This window comes from Colletes latitarsis, chromosome 11 (assembly GCF_051014445.1).
Source record: "Colletes latitarsis isolate SP2378_abdomen chromosome 11, iyColLati1, whole genome shotgun sequence".
In the NCBI taxonomy this organism is placed as follows: Eukaryota; Metazoa; Arthropoda; class Insecta; order Hymenoptera; family Colletidae; genus Colletes; species Colletes latitarsis.
Window position 1 is genome coordinate 23,084,697 of NC_135144.1, and position 20,120 is coordinate 23,104,816.

General features: G+C 41.9%; 1 protein-coding gene across 10 annotated transcripts in view; it reads right to left on the reverse strand.

The window, feature by feature from the left end:
• Window positions 1-20,120, reverse strand: part of Tn (tripartite motif containing protein thin) — an 82,117-nt gene that overhangs the window by 2,966 nt on the left and 59,031 nt on the right. For 5 of the 10 annotated variants that reach the window (XM_076776722.1, XM_076776726.1, XM_076776725.1 and 2 more), the window contains exons 8-13: window positions 17,512-17,705; window positions 15,366-15,640; window positions 11,585-11,846; window positions 10,194-10,337; window positions 8,774-10,109; window positions 4,180-4,645 (exon numbers count right to left, since the gene is read on the reverse strand). In XM_076776722.1, the coding sequence (XP_076632837.1) occupies window positions 4,319-4,645; window positions 8,774-10,109; window positions 10,194-10,337; window positions 11,585-11,846; window positions 15,366-15,640; window positions 17,512-17,705 (2,538 nt within the window). In that variant the 3' untranslated portion in view covers window positions 4,180-4,318. Of the gene's footprint in view, window positions 1-58; window positions 216-525; window positions 688-4,042; window positions 4,646-7,422; window positions 10,110-10,193; window positions 10,338-11,584; window positions 11,847-15,365; window positions 15,641-17,511; window positions 17,706-20,120 lie in introns of those variants that run through there. The other 5 variants (XM_076776727.1, XM_076776731.1, XM_076776728.1 and 2 more) reach the window with 4 other exon arrangements.

Consider the following 20,120-nt stretch of genomic DNA (forward strand, 5'->3'; position numbering starts at 1 on the left):
AAATACAGGCAAAGATCTTTTAAACGACTCGAGCGTTTCGTAAGCAGAGGGTAGTTACTTGAACGCGATGATTAGAGCTGTCGGCCACGACGATGGTGTTGTCCGGGCCAACTGCGAGGCCTCTCGGCCAGGTGAAACATCCGGCATCGCTCCCCCGCATCCCGAATTTGAACAGCTGCCGCCGCTTCAGCAAGTAGTGACTCCTCCGGCCATTGCTGTTGCATTTTCAACATCGATCATGCACGAAAATCTAGTACAATTCTCCGCGTACAATAATCGTTCGAAATTATTTCAACTCTGGGTAGAGTCGTTGACCAACAACAAACTGGCAAATTATTTTCTTAAGATTCAATTCTCGCTTTTATCGACCTTTCAATTTTCGGGGTGGATTTTCAACGAGTAGAATCGTTCGAATAATAATTTTGAACGACAACTTACACACGGGGGATATCGAATCTGTCGTGTAAATCGTAAACATTACTTCACGATAGATTCGATCATTCCTAATGAATATTTTATAATTACCTAGTGGAGGAACCTGCTGCCGCGGGTATAACGGGAGCTGCTGTAGGGGACGTGGGGGAGCCTGACGGGTTTTTTTGATCGTCGTCAGAAGATTCGAAGGATGTTTGGCCAGCGTGCCTCAAAGGTAGACCGAGCGATAACCTCCTCGAGGCTGCGCTGCTACTGCAAAAAGATTCCCTCCTTAGCACCCCCAACGGACACTTTCGTTATCGTCGAATAATAAATTCAACCTATAATTTCACTGTCGCGCGACAGACGACTCGTTCTGTCACTGATCCATGCACCAGAGTTGGGGGAAAAGTTTTATTCGAATAATGGAGAATATTATTATGCGTAGGAACAAGGTCTAATCATTATCATTTCATTTATCATTTAACATAAATAGTAAAAGCGTGTGTGTTGGTATACCTTGAAAGTTAATTTCTCCCTCCATGGACCACAACAGTTTATGGGTCCAGGTATCGAATAAAGTAAAACAAAGTAAAGATAAACTGAAAGTGAAAACTTAAAATGTAGAGTGAAAGTAAAAGCGAACGAGTTTCGAAAATGGCCACGTGCGACGATCGTATTTGTGAAACCGGGAAGTATAGTTGAAAAATTAAAAGATGAAACCAATTTTCCGATATCGCCTGTGTGGGATGAACGGAGTAGAAAAGCGACGAGTGCTCGAGATGTAATTTTCGTGAATCCGAAGCGAACCCTGATCAAGCAACTAATGAGAAAATTTTAAGCGCCAGATGAGTATTTAAGATGAAAGAAGATGGAAGGTATAAGCCTATTAGTCCACGGGGATTCGAGCAAGAGAAAGGCGTTGACCACAATGAAACTTACAGTCCAGTTTTAAACTCAAATTTATTTGGGTTACTAACGGCTTTATCTGTTACAGAAAATTATTACATCTTGAAATTTGTCATTAAAACAGCCTTCTTATACGGACGGTTCGACAACTCCGATAAAATAAACAAATTACAAAGGGCTCTTTATGGAGTAAAACGAGCACCGGTTAAGTAGAACGTTTCAAATCGCTCATAAAACGAAATGGTTTAGAGCCTATTCCCTCGGATCAATTCGTTTTCAAAGGTAGAAAAGATCGATTAATATTAGCATCGTATTGTAGACGATGGAATAGTATAACGATATAAATAATTTGAACCGTATTAAAGAAAATCTGGCCAAGGAATTTGTGGTAAAATTATACAACCGTTTCCGAAAATTTTTTAGGTATTAAAATGAATCGAAACAATAATTCGTTAAAGCTAGATCAGTGTAACTACGTAGAGAAACTGTTAAAGGAGAAAAATATTGCCTCTACATCTACAGTAAGCATTAGTGCTGACTCAGACACTGATGTAAACGGTACAAAGTCAAATTACTTCCCCTATAGGAAGCTTGTAATAGGCAATTTGCAATATTTATTATCTAAAACTCGGCCAGATATTGCGTTCGCGGTTAATCGTGTAAGCAGATTCGTAGAAAAGCCTTCGAATGAATATATACAAATTGTAAAACGCATACTACGATATTTACAGGATACTAAAGAGGTATAGTGGCTCGGATTTTGAGTGTTTGGTATACCTTGAGCTAATTCCTTTTTCATAATCCACCAACATAATAATTATGCATTTTGAAATCATATTTATTCACAGCTGCTGGTGTTGCTTTTATAACGTGTCTCGATATTTCTAATCAGTTGTCTAGAATTCGTTATCATACTTATGTGTTGGCTAGGGCGTGCCTCAGCAGTCGTAAAATATAATTAATATTTATAGAATCCACTTTTTCGAGCGAAATATTTGATCAAGGTAATTTCAACTTCATAAATTATTCACATCACCGTACGCATGACGAGGATTAAAGTATTATTATTAAATGTATTCCATTTCGCTTTAAGAATTAATTTCAATGCATCGTACGTGTAACGAGTTGGTGTAAAATAATAATGCTGTGTCAATAGCTCGTGGTACGTAAAGTTTCGAACACGTAATCCATTCAAGGATCAAATAATTATTTATTAAATATATTTTATTGCAATTAGGATTTGATTTCCGATACACGCAATTAATATTTCGCATGTTTTATTTAAACGACGTACATATTCATATATTACGCATCAGCATATGCACGATAAAATGCGTAAAATAATACTAAATCAAAATGTGCAGTCGTATACCATAAATTACAATAAATCAAAATGTACTGGACAAGAACTCCGCATGTACCGCGGATTCTGCACGTTTTTGTGCATTTCAATGCATTCCACATATTTCAATGTATCTGACACAATAAATGCGTGTAATATATTTTTCTACGATGTCGTTTAAATGAAATATGCAAAGTATTAGTTACACGTATTGAAATTCCCTCTGAATAAGCAACGAAACGTATTTAATAAATACCGGTCTAATCCCCGGATCGATAACCTATTTTAAACTTTAATCCTTTGCGGACGGCGTCTGGATTCACGAAACAATGCACTTTAGCTTCGACTCTACCAATATAACTGCATAACTTTTTTTTATCTTTTACTCTTCATAGAAATTTTTCAAACGCCCTCGTTACGTTTCTCTGATTATGTCAAAACCAAACGCGACCGTAATTTCTGTTATATTTACATAGTTATTCAACAAGTACATAATTAATTTACAAGTAATTACGTTATATGGTATATCACTAGTACGATATCGAATGTAATTAATTTTATTCATAACTTGTTACTCGTTAAACAAGCGAATATGTTTCAAGTCGTGTCGCGTTTGCTTCAATTTTAATCAGAAAGGCTTCACTGGTACGATATTATAATTTTGATCAATTAACTTGTATATTGGTTTGGCAACTATGTAATTGCGGATTTCACTGGTAGATGATTTTAGTTGAATCGTTACGTATTTGTATATATACATATTGTTCACTGATAGTTTTAATTGTCAGAAAAGACATTGTATCGATCGATCGTGTAGTTTTTTTTTTGGCGTCGATTGAACAATGGAAATTCAGAACGAGCATTTTCGTCATAGTTTGTTGTATTACTTTCGGGAAGGAAAAAACGCATCGCAAGCTCGCAAAAAGTTATTTCTTCTTCGACAGCAGAAAGTCACTCTGCATCGAACTCTGGTCGAGAGTAGTCACTTATGATTTTTACGTTTACGTTTTTATGTTCTGTTTATGTTCTTTTATGTTAAATAGTTATAGTTTATATAGTTACGTTGAATCTGACCACACACTTGTGACCATCTCCGAGACCTTTACAATACATTGCTAGACAAGGATATTTTGTTTTATGAAAAAATTGTCTTCCATTTTATTAAAAAAATCAGCAATTACTCAGTTGCCAAAATGAATAATTGTTCAGTTTTCTAATTGTTGAGGCTCGATTGGGATGGTAGACGACGCCGAAGCCTGGCTCGAGCCACCGATACCAGGGGTTGGTGGGGATGGATCGTGGGTCGTATAAGCGTACTAATTCGTTGTCATATATCCGGGCACCACTGTACTGTGTAGGTGGTTCGATAGTTCTTACCTCGATGATGGAATAGTCGAGGTGGAGGAAGAAGGCTCTTTGTCCTTGATGGTGCGATTCCCGTACTTATTCTTCAGGTACCTCGCCCATGAGCTCAAAGCAGCGCCGTCCTTCTCTGTTCCTGATCTGTCACGTTCAGGGCTCGGCTCCCTGGACTTGAGGGCGTGAGTACTTCGACTCCTGGCCAGTTCAGAGCCGGCTCCGTACTTGGCCGCCAGATAAGCGTTCGGCGACTGGGTCGTCGGAGAGGGTGGTTCCTCGTCGAGGTCGAGGTCGTCACCGCCGAAGTTGTGGGAGCTTCTGGACCGCGCCAGCCGCTGTCTTCTGTCCTTCAACGTTGCGTACCGCGACCTCGCCGACAGTGGCGACTCGACCTCTGTATCCGCGTCTCGTTCGCGTTCGCGTTCTCGTTCTCTTTCTCGTTCGCGTTCCCGTTCCCGTTCCCGTTCCCGTTCTCGTTCCCGTTCCCGTTCCCGTTCCCGTTCCCTCTCCCGTTCCCGTTCCCGTTCCCTTTCTCGTTCCCTTTCTCGTTCTCGTTCGCGTTCCCGTTCTCGTTCCCTGCTTGCTATCATCGCTGCCTGGCTTCTGCTCTTGTTGAGAAACCTGCAACATGGCGGAACGAAGATTTGGCTCGTTCAGACGTTTTTGTTAATAAAGAAGCCTGTGTGTTACTTAGCGACAGAGTTGGGCCAAACTTTATCCGCGAACAACGGACGACATTAATTCGCGAACGAAGCTTCGTGCGCCCTGGTTGGCGGTTTCGGAAAGATAGAATGGAGTTTGCCGAACTCTGCTTGGCGATTACTGGGGGAAGGATACTCGCGAGCCATCGAGGGGAGAGCGATCGTCGATCGTTCGGGGAATCGATTGTTCGCAAAATGTAGACGATGTTTCGTGTCGGTAACATGCGATTTCTGCCTCGTCGAGTCGGACACGTGGGAACATCGAAACTCTCGGTTACTCGTGTTATCTTTCACGGAGAACAACTTGGGTCCATCTTGGAGCTGTTAACTTGGAACCACGGTTACTGTCCGTTAACATTTCGAGCATCACGGTTCGTCTGTATTTGTCTCTTCGTACAAAGTGATTCTAGAAATAAAAATTGGCGCCGGAAGTCGCCTATCTCACGACGAAGTTTCTTCTTTTCAAATAATTACGTCACGACCCTTGAAAACGTAATCGTTCGCGAAATCTTTCATATTTTATACGTTTTAAAGTGCAATTAGTGCCACTTGGAAGCGACATATGTTTCGTTCCAGCTTCGAGAATCATCTTGTACGCTAACGACTTATCGAACAACATAGGTTCTTTCGTATTCTACTTATTTATGGAACTATACACCGTGAGGTCAGAATTATTAACAGGGATACATAAGATTTAGTAACACGGGAGTGAAATAATTCGGTGGACGATTTACGTTGTGCTCTGCGATCTCGAAAATTTTGTCTTGCATCTTGGTCTTCCAATTACCGATCGTTTCATTAATTAACGACACGTGTACGTCTCGCGATTCTTCGTTATTATATTGATTTCATGGCATTTAGCTACAATGTCGTGTAAATTCGACCCATGTATCAATCCGTGGCGGCGGTGGTTGATACGTCAGTTGCTTCTCGTTGCTTTTGAATACTAAATATTTTTTCGCTTTCGCCATATAATATTCGACAGTGATTATGTAATATTTTGAAAATCAAAGTTCCTTTTTTAATGTATAGTATACATGCTCAAGATAGGCTATTTCGACGACACGTTTATTGGCAAAGTGGTTCGAAGCTACGAAGATCCTTTCTTACAGGAAAATACTAACTTTTCGTGTCCGAATTTGATATCGCATTAAAATCTGAGAATAAAGTTATTAATATGTAATTACTAGGTTATTAGAATTATCATGAAACAAAGATATTTAAACAGCAATACTTGAGTAGTTAAATATCTCTCAACAAATTAGTTTAAGAATAATCGTACCTTTGTACGATTATACTTAAAATGCATTATCGAATTCTTCCATAAAAGACCTGAGAGTTCCATTAAAAAATTTAAGCTCAATCAGACGAAAGTTGACGTGAAATTATATACACCAGAGAACCGAGTAAAATATTTTTTCATTTTTTTCTCCATTCCAAAGTAAATGAGATACTCGATAGCCGTAAAAGTTTGAAGCAGCCTGTAGCCTACGTCGTTCCAGTTTCCCGCGTAAAAATTTTGATCGCGACGAAACGTCCAAAGTTCGCGTTCGACGTACATTCGGTGTATTCGCGCGGAAGAAATCGACGTCCGTTTAAATCATTTCCGTTTCATCGGGGCAGTGGCTTTTCGTTGAAAGCTCTCCGTCGTTTACTTTGAAGTTTCGAAACGACCGTCGAGGCAGCGCGTTTAATTGATCTTCAGCGCTAGAACGTATTGGAATAACATCCGCGTTTCCAGTCAGGCAGCCTACAGACCGATATAGCCCGGCTGACTGTCCGCGCTGCAGCAGATATTTTAAGTAACAAACGGGTTATATTTAAACCTTTTACTGCACGCCTCGGGGCTTCCCGTATGATGCACAATGCGGCCGCGTTAGTTCCGTCTGTAATATTTTCCGTGTAATTCGCGCGTAGACGACTGTAAAACTCGATCAGTGTCGAGAAATTGAATGAATAATTTGAATCGTTGCGCCACGGCGAGGCAAGGCGAGTCTGCAGCCCAGTTTGAAAAAAGTTTCGTTTTTGCAGTCGATTTCCTTCGAGGTTTGAGAATCGTTCCCACGACCTGTGATATCTGGATCGATTTTTACCTTCTCCTTGGAATATACGCTTTCGCAGAGTATTCTGTAAGTTCGTGCATCTTGAGACGATGCAACAGAGGTTCAGGGGTAGCGGGGGGGTGTCTTAAATTTAAAAGAAAGCTGAACGCCTTCGTGGAACACCAACGAACAACGAAAGGGTTCGACGTGATCGATGCTGACGAACGTACAATCTGTCAGTGCAATAAATAAAGATGCATTTTTTGTTTTGCTTTTTTTATCTTTACGTGTGCGTATTCCAACACGGTAAACGATTAATCGGGATCAACGTACAAACAACACGAGAGAGTGACAAAGAGACCACGAACAACAATTGGGAATGAAAAAGAAAAGAATATACGAGAAAAGTTTCTTTTTTCCACTGTGAGACACTTGTGAGAGACGAATTGACGAATACGAGAGAGAAAATTACAGGCGGGGCACGGCATTTCTTTATCTTTCGGTTCGTTATTTTCTTCTCTGTTTTTCGTTATTGCTCGTGTAAACTGAGGACAAGTTGAGAGGGAAATAAATAATACGAGTTATCACAAAGAAATGCAGTTTATTTACCACACCAACAAACTGACGCAAGCCTATTCACTAGGAAAAAGAGTACAAAAACTTAATGATATGAAACGTGGCGTAGGCGGGAACCATATGTCACGCGATTTTCAACGCATCGACTGGCGAACGTCTCTTCCCGATAATTTTGGTCACGAAACACGGTAACCTTTTCGAATCTGAATTTTTTTTCTTTTCTTCGTAAACTGTAAATGTACGTTATAAAATACATCGAAAGATTGGCTCTGTATAAAACGCTATCGACTACAAAATATCGTTGCACGTATCACCGTCAGAATCGAAGGGGTCAAAGTATTTCGTATTTAAAAATTTTAGACTCGGATGAATTATTACTATTATTGTTCGAAACGAGAAACGGAGGACAGTCGATGCGTGGTTCGAGTTGCGTCGCCGCGGAGGCGGTAATGCGCCATTTTTTGAATCGTCTCGCGATCGACGTGAACCGTGCCACGTGACACGCGGTTCGTACCAACGATCCAGTGGGAACGAATTGAAAAAAGCTTCGTTTCAGCGTGGATTTAAGCTGCTCTTGGGAGGACGGTCGTTTCTCACTACACTTACCGAGCGTTAGCCGACATAACTTCTCTCATAACTACGAAGCTACTTGTTTGAGCAATGCGGGGGACACGTATTCGCGGGAATCAACGTAGGAACAACAAAGATTTTTACGATCGTAACGTACGATTATCACAATTAATAAAATGCAAGTTCCACCATACAATATTACTACGCGGATTAGCATTGTTTTACCGGTGTTACTCACCGATTTTTATTATCACCGCACGGTACGCGACGATTTACCATGTACTAGAAGACGCGCCAGGGGAACGAAAGACACCGTGGCAGCAGTTTCGCCAGATAGAAATCAAATAAACCGTTCGCGAAGCAAACGTTAACAGGGACGAGGCGTAAAGTATCTCGAAAAAGTGAATATCTTGACAGTTTGTATACTGTTCCTAGCCGATCGACGCGTTTGCTACCACCGTTCGGACAAAATTTTATCGCTCGTAGTAATATTTTCGATAATACAATATATCACAGATAAATTAAAACGAAATACAAGACACGATAAACAGGGGCAGAGGGGGCAGAGTGTGAAGGGGGGGGGGGATGAAAAATAACGAGGGTAAAAATAGAAAAGGGAAACTGCTGCGTCGGATCTCGCTATCGGAGCCAGTCTCGTCTGTTTTCGTGGGTGTGGTTCGCAGTCTTTCACGGCCAACAACACGAACGAGAAAATAAAAAAAAAAAGGTGTGGAGGACGACGAACGAACGCGAACGTTTGAACGTGAACGAGGGGCGGGATGGCACGTATATTCGGGTTACAGGAACAGATTGATTAGAACGCTGTAACACAGTACGGACACACAGAAAACGGTGGTTACCATTTGCATCGGTATAGTGATATTGACACCAGGCGTGTCCTCGTGCTCGTTGGAACTGTCGGTCTCTTTGGATTGGGTAGCGTTCGCGACTAGTGCACCGTTCTCAATGTTAGTTCTCGTTACGAGGTCGGTCGTTTGGGAACGAATCGTGCTCGTCTCGTCCGTGCTTTGGCCCTCGACGTCTTTCGCCACAGGCGTGTCGTCGACCTTGTTCAGTATCACCCACCCGTTCTCGTCGATGTTCCATGCGCTATCGGTCGCCATCGAACCTTTATCGTCTTTGTTTCTCGCGGTCTGCTCGCCATTTTGGTTCTTGGAGGCGTTCATGCCCTCTGGCCCATCGGGGGACGACGCGGCTCGATCCGTTTCGCTGTCGGACTCGTCCGACACCAGCCATCCGTTTTTACCTATGCTGCTCTGCCGGTACACTCGATTCCTCGGCAAACTCTCGCTCGAACCCGACTGGCTCAGCGTATTGGTGCTCTCGTGGTTGTTCTGTTTCTGCTCGCTGTTTTCGTTACTCTTGGAGATCTTTCGCGAGCCCTCCGGCTGCAGATCCTGATCGGTGACCACCCATCCGTTGTCGTCGAACAGCTCCTCGATGCTCTTCTCGCCGATTATCGAGGAACTCCGTCGTTTCGCTGTCTCGTCGTGCTGTTCCGAGTTGGCGAAACGATCCTCCGATCGTGGAGCGCTCAGAACGGTGATCTCGTCGTCGGTCTCCGACTCGGTGGACCCGTCGTCGGTTTTCGAATCGGCGGAACCGTCGTCCTCGGTCTTGGACGTACGGTCGTCGTCCTCGGAATTCTCAGTCTTCTTGTTTCTCAGGTTACTGTTCTCGTCCCTGGACCGTTCTTCTTCCTCGTCTGTCTCTGAGTCGGTCTCGGACTCGGTCTCCGAATCGGACTCGCCGCTGACGGAGTCGCCTTTGCGCGATCCCTGTTCTTTGTCCACGGTGGATTTCTCGCGCGAGTTTTCCAAAGATACGCCGTTCACCGATATCCGTCGATCGTTTAATGCGGATAACGAAGAGCTCGCGTCGTTCACCGAACGACCTTCCACTAACGCGTGGACCTTGCGGGCCTCGTTGCGGTTCTCTAGTCGACTATCGTAACCGCTACCTTCGAGACACTTGGATCTAGTCGCGTAGGAGGAGGAGGATGAGGTGATCGTTTCGTCGGTGTCCGTACTATCGTCCGTGTGGGTCCGTTTGTTCGACTGCGGTTTAACCATCGATCCGTCCGCACCGTCAATATCGTAATCCGCGTTCTTAGCCGCGATATCGTAATCCTCGCGACGATCGGTTGACGGTTCATCGTGTTCGTCACTAAACGTCCTAAAACGATTACGGTCGTGGGGGTTACTGGAATTAGAACTGGCCTGATGATGAGTCTGACCGTGTGCTACGTGTGCTACGAACCTGCTGGTGTAGCCGGCCGGCGTTGTCGTCGACGTCACGGCGCCCGTTGCGGTCGACGTCACCGCGCCTGTTGCAGTCGTCGTCGGTGACGTAGTAGTCGGGCTCGACGTCGTTAACGCGGGACTCCCTCTCGGCGTCGAATACCTGAGACACCAGTGATACCGCTCGATATTTCAGTTCGATCTACTTTCCCTCTTTTTAAAATTACTCGGGCACAGTGGGCGAGAATTTGGTAATTATTCGCTCTATCGACGGTGTCGAACGCGGAACTAATTTTGTTTCGCTGCCTTTACAATGCTTTGAACGAGATACGTCGAGCAGAGAACGTAATTTTTCTTTAAAATTGCATTGTTACTGTCGTTTAAGATTTATTCCTATTTATACTGCAATATGTGTTGATTTTCTATACGCTTAATATCATTTACGCTCCTTTAATAAAAGCAGTGTTCTGGGAAACTGTGGATAGAAGAATAAACGAACATTATCTATCCATCTGCCTACAAAAAAAGAAAAATAATAGCCACAACTAAAATAGCTTGAGCCAATTTAAACATTTCTTTGAATGGACGACATTCAAAGGTTGTTTTCCAAACTTTCTGCATAGCTACCCCTCGAAAGATTCCATGATTAACGTATTAACGTATAAACATGGGTTTAAGTAAAAGAAAGATGAACTGAATTTCGTTTCGAAAGCAGTCGGTTATTTTCGTTGTTCTGGAAATGAATTCTGGCCCACTGTGCGCGGGCGTGAGTCTGTCCATCGCGCGATTCTCTTTTCTCGTTCTATTTTTTCAGACTTCCGCGTCACGTATAGCCCCCGGAATTTTGGAGCTTCCGACCATCGTCGGGGACCGTTCGTTCGCGACGTTTCAAACATGGCGTCGGGCGACCGATTGCAGCTAATGATTCGAAATTGCGGGCAATTCGCGTACAGGCGTCGTTCTCGCCGCAATGGAACGTGGTTTTCCCGTTCGTTGGCATTATTGATTCTCATTTCTCCCGAGTTGTTGCATGGCGCTCGTTACACAACCCCTAACGATTCTTTCTTACTCTCTAAAATGAAATTAATACTTGATATTCTTACAAAAATACAGAGCGAATCACGAAATATCGATTTGACGATAAACTTTAATTGACCAATGTCATTTTAAAATTATTGAAATAAATTATTTCTCGGGGTAAATGAATAATAAATAAAGTTTATTTTGTTTGTAACCAATATCGTGCTCTATTATTCCGTGCAGCCATGTAGACTAAAGACTTTTATTTTTTAATAATATATTTCGAGGTAGAGAAGTGCCCCAGGATGACTAGTTATCAATCGAGGGTTAAAGAAATTCGATCTTTCCAAATTATCATCTGAATTATTACTCGAAGGAGACTGTACTTGCCTGGTCGAGGGTGAGTCCTCGCTGCCGCGCCTTGTCTTCGCGATTTGGTTAGCCTTCCTCGTCAACTCTTCTATGTCCAAGACGAGATACGGGGCGTTCACGGGGCGCGTAGTATCCACGTCGGATTCTTCGGTCTCGGATTCCGATTCGGAGTTGGAGCTGCTCGTTTCCTCGTCCTCGTCGTCCTCCTGCTCCACTTGTTCCTTTGTCTCTTCCCGCGCCGCTGGTGCTTGCGTGGGTGGCGCCGGAGCCGCACGGTTACCTAGAGAAATACGATGGAACTCGGTACACGGCTAAATAAATACAGGGTGTCCCGTAAATAGTGTAGGAGCCGGAAATGTGGGGTAGCTGAGACGATTCTGAACAACAATTTCCTTTGCAAAAATGTCGGATGGAGCTTCGTTTTTGAATTATTAACGAAAAACACTGACGAATCACGGCGCGTGCCTGCCACGCGCTCAGGGCCGTCCGAACTAAGAGAGCCACCGTGTCGGGTAGGTAGCAAGATGTGCATCGGAGATACGTCGAGGAACGAATACAAATAATTAAAAATACTACCACTGCAACTGTTACCTCTGCGGATTGGATAAATCAGTCAGATAAATCGAATTTATTAATTATTTGTATTCGCTGTTTCCAAGAAAGAAGAAATAAAATGTGGGAAGATGCTCTCGGAATTTTTAGGAAATTAATTCTTCGCACCTGAGTGACGCTTCTCGCCAGAGTGTGTTAAAATTAAAATAAGAATTATTTTCAGAAAATTAAAATAAATACGGTAAGAACCATTTGTAATCGTTTGTTATTAAAAACTGTACTGGAAAAGCAGACTGGATTTGTGCGTACCGAAACATTTTTCGCATGCAAGGGGTTAATAGAGAATTAATTGAAATTCGCCTTACCCATTTACTTGCAAGTTGCAATAGGGCCAGTTAGTGCACCCCTGTCGATCATGGAAAGGTCGAAGACCCCAATAAAAATCAGCTGATGGGACGACCCGGTCACTGCACTCGCTTCTTACCCCGAAAACACTTTACAGTACGGTCACTAGCACTTTTCACTTTTACATTTTCGGGGTAAGAAGCGGGTGCAGTGACCGGGCCGTCCCATCAGCTGATTTTTATTGGGGTCTTCGACCTTTCCATGATCGACAGGGGTGCACTAACTGGCCCTATTGCAACTTGCAAGTAAATGGGTAAGGCGAATTTCAATTAATTCTCTATTAACCCCTTGCATGCGAAAAATGTTTCGGTTCGCACAAATCCAGTCTGCTTTTCCAGTACAGTTTTTAATAACAAACGATTACAAATGGTTCTTACCGTATTTATTTTAATTTTCTGAAAATAATTCTTATTTTAATTTTAACACACTCTGGCGAGAAGCGTCACTCAGGTGCGAAGAATTAATTTCCTAAAAATTCCGAGAGCATCTTCCCACATTTTATTTCTTCTTTCTTGGAAACAGCGAATACAAATAATTAATAAATTCGATTTATATGACTGATTTATCCAATCTGCAGAGGTAACAGTTGCAGTGGTAGTATTTTTAATTATTTGTATTCGTTCCTCGACGTATCTCCGATGCACATCTTGCTACCTACCCGACACGGTGGCTCTCTTAGTTCGGACGGCCCTGAGCGCGCGGCAGGCACGCGCCGTGATTCGTCAGTGTTTTTCGTTAATAATTCAAAAACGAAGCTCCATCCGACATTTTTGCAAAGGAAATTGTTGTTCAGAATCGTCTCAGCTACCTCACATTTCCGGCTCCTACACTATTTACGGGACACCCTGTATACCCGCTTGGGTCTTACGAGTTCTTTCGCATTTTTTTATCCCAGCGAAATTACGAGGAATTGTTCTTCGACGCGAGATAGGATCAATGGAACACCGAGGATATTAGAGTTTCGTTTATCGAACGCTTTGCACGCCTTTGGTATAGGCTACAAAGGTCTGTCGATAGTTTCAACAACGATTCTTCGGTTTAATAATTCATATAACTGATAATGCTCGATGTGAAACTAGGAAGGATCATCCGAATAGCGGGTACAACTGCTCGATGAAGCGATACTTTATGAATAACGTCAAAAATATTTATTTGGGCCCGGTTTCTGCTTGAAAATTTCTAAGGAACCGATATTTCCTTCGGAAATATTTTATAAACCCTTTCAAAGAGTATAGAATCGTTCCTTCTTCCAGCGTGGGAGACCCATCGTTGATTTGGCGGCAACTAGCTCGAAGAAACCAACGCGTTAGAGTTCTTTTTAAGGATCCTCTTTGTCCTCGATGGTCGATTTGGCGACAAGTTGCGTGTGGTCCTTTTTGTTATCCACCGTGGCGCCAACCATTGTCATTGATACGACAGTATTACGTTTTATCAGACGGTACAGTTAAGGGTGTCTTATGCAAATATGACAAATTCACACAATATTGCAGTGACTAGGAAACAAATTAAAAGAGTAAACGTTGAATGTTTACAATGCGATAAAGCGTATTATCTCACTTGATTTAATTCTAAATACAAATCATACAGGCGAAATATTGTATCTCCATAAGATGCGATCTAGAGTAATCTACCCCCATGATTTGTGCTTTTCCTCCTTGTAACATCGTTAGCTTTAATATAATACATCAGCTTCCATAATGGACATTAAAATTCGGAAAGAAAAATTAATTTTATGTTTATTTAATTATTTCAGTTTAGTACTGCGTTAATATTATAAGCTAATATCGTAAGTTTAAGTTAATATTCTAGCGTAATACAAATATTAATTATTTCTTTTCCCTACGAAATACTCTAACACGCCCGTCACGTTCAAATAGCTGCTTCGATATAAATAGGTATCCGCGTATCACATGTGGCACATTAATATATGGCCTGGGAGACAACCGTATGTCATACATAAAAAACTTTTTTTAATCGATAAATTGTATATGTATGACGCACGGAAAGGAAAATGGCAAATCTCGAAGGCGTTAAGGGGGGTAGTCTGGTCTATAGGTCACGAATTTAGGTTCTCTGTATTAATTAAAACAAAAGTATCAATCCCATCATTCTCAAACATTATATACGTATTCTTACGTATTTTGTGTAGTATTTTTTTCAAGCAATAATTCATCCTCCAATTACATAATATTGAACTTGTTGGATTAAACAGAAACGGTAGTTTCTTGACGTGCATCGTCAAATAAAGAAACCGTGGACCTTTCGAACGATAAAGAAAACCGAATTTCTGTTCACTTTTTTGAATTGAAAATAAAAAAATAAAGAAATATACGTTTCCTCAAAGTATATATATATCAATAAACGTGCAAAATACAAGAAAGCCACTAGGAAAACCCGAACGAAATGTCAATATTTCTAACTCGTTTACTTCAGAGTTTCAAATTCGAAATTCGTTATTTAATTTATCCACGATCGTACCCCTCGAGTAAAAGTTATAAAGGACACTGTCACCGGTAAGCAATTCCTCACAATATTTAATTTATTCTTTAACCCTTAAGTGGACTCTCAATCTTAACGTGAATAATTTTACTTAACGTTGATTCTTATCAAATTGATAAATGAAAATCAACTTTCCTTTAAGGCATTTAAAAAACAAATAATCTACTTAGGATTAAAAAAGGGTTAAAAGCGAATTCTCAAGGTTCCTTCGAAAAATTCTTTCCAAATTGTCGAAACCTCGGATTGATTGAAAATATCAGGAACACCGTTTGGGGTTTTCGGAGCAGAAGACTCCCTTTAACGGGGATTCGCGTAAAGTGCTGGAACGTTCAAGAAGTGTCACCTGTGCCTAAAAAACGGCTTTGAAAGGTGCGCGTCGCAGGCGTCGTGGCGTTGGTGGAATCCTTGGCGGGCGTCGGCGTGCCGGTGGTTGGCGTCGAGACCGTGGACGCCGAGTTCGACGTCGGTGCTCTCGCCAAGTATTTCTGCTTCATTTCCTCGGCGGTGAATGGCGCACCAGTGCTACGGATTCCTGATCCTCCTGAGCTTTCGGAGCCGGTGCTCGAGTCTGATGAAGCGCCTCGCGTCGCTGGGGCGTGGGTATCCGTCGAAGTTCTCCTGCGAGCAACGATATTTCAATTAACGATCACCCCCACTCGGTAAACTCGACGGTGCAACCGCGTGCAATCGTTGCACCTTGCCGGAAAAGGGTAAAATTTCTATTGGAATAACAGATAACCGACAAGACGAACAGCAATTTATTCGCGACGGCGCTTACTCGTTGGTTAAACCGTTAATTTTGTTTCAAAGTTTTTCGTTTTAGAACGTAATTTCCTTTCACCCTCGATTTCGCTTCATTCTGCAACAATTCAACCGAGCTGTTTCGCGTTTGTTAGCGGTGCTTCGAAAGTTTACGTCCCTTTAAGCGATCTATTCCTTTTGCAATTTGCCGTGCTGCGAGAATTTAATTGGAAGCCACCCTTAAAATAGCTCCTCCCCGAGATGTTTCTTTTCGTCAGCCGTTAAGATTTTTCTTTGCGTTAGAAATAATTACGAGCAAATAGACGCGATAGTTATATCATTATATCATCCCTATCTACATCGAGGAGAAAGCTTATTGTTATTAATTCACTAGTGGAAGCTGACAATTTTAATCTCGTCGAGACACCGTGATAATAAATTACCATTCAAATTTTTACCGAAGTATTTCAAACGTGATACCGACTCCGTCTAATTTATATCACAAATTTTCCCAGACGCGAGAAGGCGCAGCGCGGTCGAACGGGCCGGAATTTCGGAATTAAAAGGGATTAAAACCCGGTGCCCGTAGTTTCGGGTATTAGAATTTCCGCTCGTTAAAAAGCTCGACATGGCGTTACGAACCTATAAAAATACCTCGCGCGAAAAAAAAGAGCTTCCCGTTATCGAGAGAAGAACGAACAGAAAATCGCCGTTTCCTTTTTTTTTGCCAGAACCTGGAACAAGCGTTGCGTCGAGCGCGTTTGGAATTTTTAAAAACACCCTCAAATATTTCCAAGGCGTACAAGGCACGAGGTATTTTTCGTTTCTCGTGGAAAGGAGGAATGGGGGAGGGGGGTGTTGCCTGTTTTTCGGCGGATGGTATCGATTCCACAATTAGAACGTAATGCTGTACCACGAGGTCGAACCGAACGCGCCTCCAGAACCCGGAGCGTTCGATCGAAACGATCAGTTTCTAGCGAATGAGCATAAATCAGACTGTCTGACTAGGTACGCTCCGCTACTACTGGGAGTGCATAGTGAACGAGGCCACGTGACTCGACGTTTACGGTGGTACAGCTGAATGTGATCAGATTGTACGTACATCTATCGGGTAGCGGGGGCTTAATTAATCGTGGCAAGTTTGTTAAATTAATTCTACGACCCACGCTTCGATCAATGGAACGTATTACTCGACATAATTAATCTGTATCAAATACAGTTTACGCTAGTTTATTAACGCGTTGATAGAACACGGTATGGTATTTGTAAATTTACCATTTATAAAAAACTTCACGATACTGAAATAACCGCTCTAAGTAGGAGGACCAATTATGAAAGTTGCGGTATTTTGCTTATGGTTGCATTCACGACAAAAGTGTACGTTACAAAGTTGTTGAAAGTTAAATTTGGAAATTTTTAACCGAGTTTACTACCATTTATTAGAAAATATTACCATATTAGTTTCACCGCCAGATAAAAATCGTATAATAGTTTTGCAAGACTGAAATTTTGATTTTAGACCATTGTAAACTACGGATCATTATGCAAATTCATATTTTTATTAATAGAATTAACGAAACGGTATCTTACTTTGCGTATTTCTTCTAATGTAAGTAAGTAAGTAAGTAATTCGCGCGGTAGAAAATGATGTCGAAGAAAACAGGGGCGAGATAAGTCGGAAAATATTCCCATGGAAAATTACGAGAATATTTTATGGAAAACGAAGGGGTTTATAGATACATACGTACCTCGTGGGCATCGGTCTTCGCACGGGTTCCTCAGGTTCCCGTTCCGGGGGTGTTTCCCTAGGGGTTGGACGTTCCTCGACCGTTTCTGTCGCAGGTGGCGTGGCCACGGTTTTGTTTTGCTTCTTGATCCTGGAAATCTCATCGTCCTCGCTGGTCTGCCTCGCCATCGCTGTGGGTACCTTTCTGACCTGTACCTACGCGATAAACAGAAACGTTTAACACGGCAAAAATATACTTTACGTTGTCTTTTCTTTTCTTTTTTCTTTTTTTTTTTTCTAACGCGACACACGCGTCCACGGTAAATTATTCGCCAGGCGTGTTACGTGCTCGCAAATACGTTAGGAAAGGACCTTTTTTTTCTCGCGCTGAGCGTGTACTTCTGTATTTATGCGGTAACACGCGCGCTCGCTCCCGGTGAATTAATACGCCACTCCGATTCCACGGTTCGCGTTAAAACGCGATTATAAATGAATAGGCGGCGGTTCGTGGGACGTTGAGGGTTCGCCGCCGTATTAGTGAAGGAAAAAACGAACATTTCTGATTGTAAAAGAATTGTATGTATTATTCAATTTGCATTATAATAGGATTTTCTTGTACAAAATATACAGGCATCTTGCTACACACTAAATTTCCATCATTCGCTCGTGCATTCGATTATTTACATGCACGTGAAACACCATGATTCCACGTTTCCGTCCTCGTGAGGTATCGAATTATTTTTAGCGCTCGTTGAGACTTATGCCCTTTACGTGTCCGTGGATGGGGAGGGGAGTGGTTACACATCGTGTACACGTTCACTGATCGAAAATTAAGTTCTCGTTGAATTCCGGTCCAAGCGACATAACGCGAGATTTCCGAAGCTACGCTTCGCATTCCATCAAACTGCCGCTCGCAACGGTCCATGCCCCGTATTTCGCCTGCCATAATAAGGGAATCCGTGGGAAAATTCTGTGGTGGAATCACTGTCAAAAATAAATACGACCGTGTGAAATTTACGATAAACCAATCGACATTGTTCTCCGGATTATATATTTCTAATGAACGCGACACGCTTCTACGCGGGCTCTGCGGAGCAACTCGGGGATCGAGGCCACGATTTATACGTCGAATCGTCTTTTGGAACGCGGCGATAAAAATTCTTCGATCCGGGGGAGCGGATAAAAGAAATACGCCCGGCGCCCGCGGCGATTCGTCGAAACGATCGGGATCGAACGTTTCGATTTATAAACACGGCAATTTCGCGTGGCGCGGAATTTTTGTTTCCTTCGAACCACGGGAAAACCTACGAAAGCGGAGAAAATGTTTTTGGAGGTGGGAGCCGACCGGGAAATCAATAACCGCCGTTAAAACTGAACAAACCGTAGCGGTCTCGAGACTAAACGGAAATGCTTTCGAATTAAATTTCACGATTCGTGCGCGATTCGAGCACCGAGGGAAGAAAGAAAGATCGGTTCAAGGGGAACGTGGTACCACGAGTAAAGTATTGGATCGTTTGAAAAATCTTCTCGTTTTCTTTTTTAAGAAATTCGAGTGCAAGTTTTGCTCGTGATTTGTTTGTAAATTGATTTGAAATTTTAAACGCCTTCTTCTAGCGGGAAACGTCATTTCTAATATTGGTTTCTTAACTTTTCATTCACTTTTCATGTGAGATAAAAAATGAAATTACTATATTTTCGGTAAAGAATTTTTTTTTCGAAAATGGTTAGGATTTTGAGGGTGTATCTGTTCACTAAAAATGGTTGTATTTGAACCCTGCAACCAAACATAAGTTTTTTAGAACGATTTGAAATTTTTTAATTTCGTCGAAAAATGTAGGCACCACCTGTCGATTTTTCTTAAAAATTCCTTTTTCATTTTTAGTATCTTTGTTTGACGACCTACAGAAAAGTTGTCTAATACTTTTTTGTAGGTACCCATGAGCTCTGTTTCAGAAAAAAGTTTCATTGAAATATATTCACTATTGTAGGAGTTATGGCTGTTTGAAGATTGTACCATTCTTATGGGGTTTTTTACACTTTACGGGATCAAGGACCAACTTTTCGAAAATTTTTGCGATTTGTACATATTCTCCATCAAAATACGCGTAATTTGCTTTTTTAAACATAAAAATCGTCCAATCCGTTCAGAAGTTATGACGTTTTAAACATACGCATGAAATTTCAGGGGAACGAATCAATGTATGGTCAGACATTTCGGTAAGGAATTTTTTTCTCGAAAGTGCGTAGGATTTCGGGGGTATGTCTATTCACCAAAAATGATTGTAATTGACTCCCGCAACCAAAAATAATTTTTTCAGAATGATTTGAAATTTTTTTTTTTGCCGAAAAATTTCAGCACCTACCTCCTGTTTCTAAATGTTTTTCCTCGACTGTTTCATTCAGTTGATTTAATTGAAAATAATCTTTGATCGATTGTTTTATATTGTAACGTTCTTCCAATCCCGCGAAATGCATAAAACGATCTTCTTCCGACGAAAATTGACTTCCGGAGTACTCGGTGCCTAACTTCCAGTGTTTCTGAGCTTTACTGTAAATTATCCATTTCACTGTCTACTAAAATGAATCACTTTATGTATTTTTCTTGTTGCCTATTATGTAAAAAAAATGTAT